The following is a 7866-nucleotide window of genomic DNA, read 5'->3' as shown; positions in this document are numbered from 1 at the left end:
GGCTCAGCGACAGCCTCAAGGCCCGCTACAAGCGCGGGGAGCTCCGGGGCGCGCAGTCCCGGGGAGCCGACCCCGGGGCTGGGGGGAGGGTTGCTGAGCGTTAACCAGGGAAGAGCGGGACCGGTGTGAGCGCCACGTAAAACATCCCGGGGGACGCCCCCAGCCTTCGGCGGCCATTCAACTAAACTAGGTTGAACTAAACTCGGTTTCAAAATGAAGTTAAACCGGCGCAACCCCGCGTGTAGACAAGCCCCCTCAGGCTCGCGGCGGGGCAGCCGCGAGACTGGAGTCGAGCCTAGGAATGTGGGCGGGGCGGTTACACGCTATAGCGTCACCGCGGCGGTTACTGATTTGCGGAGACGCGCCACGCTGCACGGGCCTGGCTCCAGGGAGCGAATGTGACACAGCGCCCTGCTCCCGACAGTAATGACGTCACATGGGGAGGGGGCGGGGGCTGCACTTACAGACACGCCCCTTCCCTCAGCATCACTGGGCCCAAGCACGAGCCCGGCCTCCTCTCACCCTCCATGAGAGGCGCATGCGCCGCGCCCCGCCCCTCACCGCACCCCCGAACTCAGAGTTCGACCAGAAGCGAAGGCGACGGGACTACGTTACCCGGGAAGCTAAGCGGCATGACGTCACCGCGCGCCGCCCGTGCCTTGCCCCGGAAGGGTTTAGCGCCGCCATGACCCCCTACCGTCCTTCCTCCTTCCTTTCTGGAGCAGGCACCGGAGGAGGTAGGAGCAACGTGACGCTACGGGAGCCGGGTCCATCCGCCCCCATCGGGGGCGCCTCGGCCTCAGCCGCCTCGAGCCTTCCCTCGGCCCTTCCCTGCGCCCTTGGCGGGAGGGGTTTGAACGGGTCGCGAGGTCTCGGGGGGGGGGCCCGGGCAGGGGCCCGAGGTCCGAATCGCAGCCGGCTCCTGGGGCCTCCTCGCCTCGCGCCCGGTTGTCGGCCCGGCCTCCCAGGGCGGGAAGGGCCAGCGTGGCGCTGTGGGGGGGGGGGGGGGGGGGCGGCGGCGGTTGGGTGCGGCCGGGCCGCGCGGCGCGGCGCGCGCGGAGTCAGCGGTTTGTCGCGAGCCGGGTCCGTTCTCCCCGCAGAGCGCCATGGGCCGCGTGATCAGGGGCCAGCGGAAGGGCGCCGGGTCTGTGTTCCGAGCCCACGTGAAGCACCGGAAGGGCCCCGCTAAGCTGAGGGCGATCGACTTCGCCGAGAGGCACGGCTACATCAAGGGCATCGTAAAGGTGGGTCGGGGGCTAGGAGCCCCGGGGGGTGCCCGGCTCAGGCCGCGGGTGGGAGCCGGCGCGGGGGTAGCACGTGTCGTCCCCACGGCCGTGGCGGGACCGGACTCGGAGAAGGGCAGTGAATTGCTCGAGGCAGGGGTGGATCGATTTAAACTCGGTTTTAATCGCGATTCAGGTCAGCCAACTGCAACCTATTGCAATTACTTTAATCATGTTTTGTATTTGTTCTCATGGGTTGATATACCCGTTAAAACATGATTTGCAACTACACATAACCTTTACCTTAAATATGATTTCCATGGCAGTTAAGGCCAAACCTTCCTAGGAGCTCTTGTCCTATCATTAGCTAGGTAGCTGCTTTTTCCCTGGCTCTGAAAATCTAGCTTCATAAATTTTAAGAACACAATTGTATCATTCACTCTTGTTTTTTGATAAATTAGAGGCGGGAAATAAAGCTTTCATACTGTCTCAATTTCCAGTCTGAACTTTGAACTAGTGGAAAATGGAAAAAAATATTCTCCATCTGCTAACTGAACAAACCAAAAGCAATTAAGGGAGAAACTTTAATGCACGACAAAGTACTTGCAGGTGGATGTATGTAAATACCAGAATTCACTCCATTGTAAGGAATGAAAATATAGATATTTAATGTGGTACCTCATGTTGACCTACTTATAAAACCTAAGTAATTTTCCCTGATTCTGTATAATTAAAGCAGTGCTCTTTATTTGCAAAATTTGAGGGTTCATCAATGCAACATTTACGCATTTTTAAAATCTACACTGGCCCTGTGTCTCCCAGTAGGATAGTGCCAGAGCTGGAAGTAGAACCCACATCTGACTCCCAGATGGCTAAGGGGATGTCTACAGTTACTCTTCTGTAGTGGCACAGGTGTAGTGCTTAGCATAGACACTACAATGATGGAAGGATTCAAGGGGGCAGGTAGCTGGATGAAAGAATACTTCCATTGACCTAGTGCAGCCTACACAAGGAGTTAGGTTGGTTTAATGACATTGCTCATGGGGTATGGATTTTTTCACACCTCTGAGTGATGTAGCTGAGTCAGTCTAATTTAGTGTAGACTAGCATAGTCATGCTGCCTTCCAAACATTAGCTGTTTTTTTTTAACACAATAAATTCCTCTAAGCTTCTTAGAAAAAATACTACTCTTAGCTTGACACTTCAGGTGGTTATTGTCAGGCCAGAAGGGAGTTAGTCTGAAATCAATTTGAAAGTCTTTTAGAGGAATAGAACTTGTTAAGTGACCCAGATTGCTGCTCAGAGGATCTGTCTAAACATCAAACAATCTAATTGCAACAAATCAGTGTGATCCTGTTGGAGGAAAGAAGGGGCAGTCTAACAGTACCAAACACACACCTACAAAAGCTAAATGAATTTGGCAGTTCCAAATCAATTAAGACCTTTACATAAATATATTGGCAGTTCTGAAACTCTGACAGATGTGGGTTGGGAGGAGTTACTTGGAGAGCAGTTGAAAAAGTTCCTCTCTTTTTAAATGGTTCTCAAAATAGCTTTTTGGTAGGTCTCAGTTAAAATATGCATAAACAGCGTATTAAATTGGTGTTAGTGAAAGCCAAATGCCTAATTTTGGAAGGTCTGCAGGGATTAAAAAAGGGCAGTAAGTGTGATTAGCATGAAGTAGTATATTTAACTGAGAACTGTTACAGCTAGGTTTTTGACCTGGCCATCTTGCAGAAGTGAACTTGATCTGAACTTAGAGTAAGGGTTGAGTGAAAGACTGGTACCAGATTCTAACTTTTTGGAGGAGTTAGAATAATGTTTAAACTACTTGTCTTAAGAGCCTGTTAAGCTTGTAGCAAATACTTAAACCTATGTATTTGTCACTAATCTGAATAAATGACATGGCTGTTTCTAAATATGCTTTTTATCACATTAGGATATCATTCATGATCCTGGCCGAGGTGCTCCCCTTGCCAAGGTTGCATTTCGTGATCCATACAGGTTTAAGAAAAGAACAGAGTTGTTCATTGCAGCTGAGGGTATTCATACTGGCCAATTTGTTTACTGCGGCAAGAAAGGTGAGTTAGAACTGCAGCTAGTCATGTTTAAGTGGCCTCCAGAAGCTGGTAGTTTAGACCAGTGGTTCTCAACCAGGGGTACATGTAGCCCAGGGGGTATGCAGAGGTCGTCCAAGGGGTACATCGATACTCATTTAGATATTTGCCTATTTTATAGCAGACTACGTAAAAAGCATTAGAGAAGTCAGTACAGACTAAAATTTCATATAGACAATGATTTTTTTTATACTGCTCTATATGCTATACACTGAAATATAAGTACAAAATTTATAGTCCAATTGGTGTTTCATAATATGGTAAAAATGAGAAAGTAAGCAATTTTTCAGTAAGTGTGCTGTGATACTTCTATTTTTATGCCTGATTGTGTTAAGTGAGTAGTTTAAGTGAGGTGTAACTTGGGGGTACACAAGACAAATCAGACTCCTGAATAGGGTACAGTCATCTGGAAAGGTTTAGAACCACTGGCTTAGACTCATATGATGCAATCTGACCTGCATGTTTGTCTTCCTGAGAACTTTACTGCATGACCTTATGAGCCCTAAGATTTCTAAAAGTAATGTTTAATGCACTGGCCTTCACTAGCTGTTTGCAAAGTACTATGTTTTTATATGGAGCTGGAAACATTTCACCATTCAACAAATTCTGCAACTAATTACAACATTTATAAGCTAACAAGGTGCTTTTTTTTTTTTTTTGTCCAGGCCTCTGACAAACTATTCCTTAGAATCCCTTACATTTGACTGACTGATTACCCTAAAGTCACTATGTTATTGAAGGAAGGGGGGAGGGAAAGTGTACCCAGATAGCATCATGTTGGTAACCCTATAAATACTTCTAGTGATGTGTAATAGTTTAATACCTTATTTCTGGTTTGAGTCTGTATATTGTACCTGAAAATAGCTATAAATATTTCTGGATTTTTCAAGATTACAGTTAAGCTTCAAAAAGTCCCTCTGGGGTACCTGGCATTGGCCACTGTCAAAAGATCGGATACTGGGCTTGATGGACCTTTGGTTTGATCCAGTTTGGCCGCTCTTATGATGTGCATCTACAGATAACTAAATGGGTCTATTTTTTTCAGCTCAGCTTAACATCGGAAATGTCCTACCTGTTGGCACTATGCCAGAAGGCACCATTGTCTGTTGCCTTGAAGAAAAGCCTGGTGACCGTGGTAAATTGGCCCGTGCTTCTGGAAACTATGCCACAGTTATCTCCCACAATCCTGAAACTAAGAAAACCCGAGTGAAGCTGCCTTCTGGTTCCAAGAAGGTTATCTCTTCTGCAAACAGAGCTGTTGTTGGTAAGTCACAAGTGACAGCAGTCAATTTATGTATTGTATCTTCATGGTGTCCAAACTGTAGTGAAAGGGGTGGTAGTAAATAGGCTCAGTGCTTAATACCTCAAACACTGGTGATCTAGGTTGGGGTGTGTGTTGCGTCTTTGAAAGCTAACTGTACACACGTGGACCCAAAGTAGCCTACATGTTATATAGGTGTACGTGTGAATAGTGTGTACATGGGAGTTTAATGTACTGCTTTAATGTGGGTCTTACTGCACGAGTTGTGTTACCATAAAGCCTAGAATCTCTACTATGCTAGGCATTATACAAAGAACAAAAGACATTCTCAGCCCCCAAATAACTTAACACATTAGCCTATATACTTTATCATTAAGAGTTATTAGGAAGTTATTGTGTTGGATTTAAGAAGTTCTAATGGTGTGTAGGCTTAGAAATAGAGTTCAAAAGTAGACTGTGATAAACTCCCGTTCCAGAGAGGTATCATAATACACATGTGCAGAGAGCTGATCAGTTTATGAAAGCATGCAATTCTGCTACCCTTGCTTGGGAGACTTACAAGGAAAACCTTCAGTTCTGTAGGAAACAGTATTGGTGTTCCAAGAGGTGGCAGGCTTCCTTTTGAGTGAGTCTAAGGCTAAAGCCAAAGCCCCATCCGCTGTTGCAGGTGCTCTGTATTAGATGAGACATACACCAGATCCTGACCATCTGATCACTAAATCCTGTGGTACTACTTGCAGAAGTTGGGATGGCTGCTTGAGTGTCCAGTCTAAAAGCTGAATTAACACTGTTTCTCAACCTGGGGGTCATGGGATGGGTTTAGTGGTGGCAAGCAGGACAATTGCCTGGGGCCCAGCAAAGCTAAGTTACATGCTTTAGCCCTGGGTGGCGGAGCTCAGGCTTCAGCTTAGTGAAGTCCAAAGGCAGTTGCCAGTACAAGAAAGTTGAGAAACAGAGTACTACCTGCTTTTTTGAAATTGCATGAGGATACAGTATTACTTACCCTAAACTATTATAGGGGTGCTGTACTTCAGTGGCAGGTGCTGTGTGAAGCTAGCAGGAAATTGTTTTAAAAACTGGACATCTTTCATTCTAAACAATCCATTTTACCAGTAGCTAGTTTTTGGACTTCAGTAGCAAACTCATTACTTCCCTGTACATTTCTTCTCTGCCACAGCTGGGTAGGGTTGCTAATTTTGATTGGACATAGTCCTGGAGGCTTCATCACATAACAATCTCTAATTTCTAGAGACTCCAGGAGAATCCTGGAGTGTTAGTAACCCTACATCTAGGGGCACAGAGGGGTTTGACAACTATTGCATTTAACACACACACTGGTGGTACAGAATAAGGGCAGGGGAAGCAATATAAAAAGACTGAATATGCAAATTACACAGGCTACGGTAATTTTCATAGTTAATTCATCACATATCTTAAGCTGTTATTAGCAGTGTCCCAAGTCAGTCATGACCAGTGTGTTGAAGGTAAAACCCAGTAGGCCCTAACTGTTTCTCCTGATCTTGCAATGATGATTTGTTCTAACTGAAAGGTTGTCACATCTCATTACTCCAGGCAGCTGTGTTGGCATTGTACAAGCAATTCTGGGAAGTATAACCAATGATCTGGTATTCAGGACCATCTTTTGTGATCTAGTCTTACTATGAAAAGGAGAAAAGTTAACTAAATAGAGATTGAAATTAAGAACTCTTCCTTTGCAGCCCACCTTCAATGCACAGAGATACTAGAACACCTGTTGGCAAGATGCAGTTTCACAGTATCTAACCTTCATGCAGCAATTCATACTCTCGTCCTGGGTGTGAAATGCTTGTGTGGACAGTTGCACATTTGTGACTCACTTTCACAGATTAGCTAGCTAGACAAGATTTCTAAAACAGTTTAAAATGGCAAAATAGCAGTCCATTTTTTCCTTAGTGTGAATTGGTACTTCCCCTTAAATATCCCATCACTAACAAAGCCATTTGCTAATCATTTTAGCCACAGACTTCACTGCATGAGTTAAAGCTTTCAAAATATAAAGTGATGACCATAACGTCTTAACTCCCAACTAATTAATTTGTATTTTTAAAATTAATTTCAGGCATTGTTGCTGGTGGAGGTCGTATTGACAAGCCTATCCTAAAGGCAGGTCGTGCCTATCACAAATACAAGGCAAAGCGAAACTGCTGGCCACGTGTCCGTGGTGTGGCTATGAATGTAAGTGTCTCAGCTTTCAAATGTCTGTCCTCCTATAGTTCACGTAAGGGCTTAACAATTGTCATTCAAGATTCAGTGGTGCTTTTGGCAAGAGCTATTGAGTGTAGGCTATATAAACTGCCTAGAAAATGCATATAGTATTGCTCTGCAGTTGCAAACATCTGCTGTAGAGCATGCATGGTAGGTAAAATTATTCCTTTATATAAAGTAAGGAGATAAAAGGTATAAAATAAGTTCTAGTGCACACTTAACCTTGGTTTGAGTGTTAAGTTTAATTTATTTAACTTGAAACATCCCTTTGTCTACATTTTTGACCTTGTTGACTTTCTTTATAGCCTGTAGAACATCCCTTTGGTGGTGGTAACCATCAACATATTGGTAAGCCTTCAACCATCAGGAGAGATGCTCCCGCTGGTCGCAAGGTCGGTCTCATTGCTGCCCGTCGTACTGGTAGACTGCGTGGAACCAAGACTGTGCAGGAGAAGGAGAACTAATGTCTTTCAATACAGTTTACACAATAAAAGGCTTTAAAAACCCCCACACCTGTCTTGTGTAAACCTTATGAAGGAGTGATATCAGCTTCTCGGGACTCTTATATTAGTGAGGAGACTTTTGTAGGGTGAGGGTGGAGTGTGGAACTCTTGCCTTCACTGGGATAAATGGGTCTTTAGTCGCAATCAAATAGCCTGGTACTAGGAATAGGTTTTAGAAACTGTTCAGATCAGATTCACTATGGGATGAAGATAAGATTGAAGCTATCACCTAGTGTTAAGTGGGGGGTAAGAACTTGGTCACCCACCTCTCCTCTTCCCTGGAAAGGAATGGGTGGCCTCTAGAGGAAGGCATGGGTAAAGTGTGGATTAATAGGTGATGGTTCTCTTTCACATAGGCGCTCAGTTCTCTGTGGAGGAGAGTCTCCTTCAGGCACTAACTGAGAAGTGTACTCAAGTACTTTAAGGATGGCTTATGCACTAGACATTTGAAATAAACTTTGTGGAAGGGGAAGGGGGGGCAGGAAAGTCTATTTTGAAATATTACCACTGGCTTATAA

The 7866-nt window shown here is 45.3% G+C and overlaps 1 protein-coding gene across 1 annotated transcript; it reads left to right on the top strand.

The window, feature by feature from the left end:
• Positions 1-523: 523 nt before the first annotated feature.
• RPL8 (ribosomal protein L8) lies at positions 524-7355 on the top strand. Its single transcript, XM_007064449.4, has 6 exons — positions 524-737; positions 1101-1244; positions 3163-3304; positions 4386-4604; positions 6700-6815; positions 7151-7355. Exons 2-6 carry the CDS (start codon positions 1107-1109, stop codon positions 7307-7309), a joined length of 774 nt encoding a protein of 257 aa, XP_007064511.1. The 5' UTR covers positions 524-737; positions 1101-1106; the 3' UTR covers positions 7310-7355.
• Positions 7356-7866: the final 511 nt, after the last annotated feature.

This window comes from Chelonia mydas, chromosome 1, assembly GCF_015237465.2.
Source record: "Chelonia mydas isolate rCheMyd1 chromosome 1, rCheMyd1.pri.v2, whole genome shotgun sequence".
NCBI lineage: Eukaryota > Metazoa > Chordata > Testudines > Cheloniidae > Chelonia > Chelonia mydas.
Note: the sequence above shows the minus strand (reverse complement) of the source record. Positions and strands in the feature narration are given on the sequence as shown.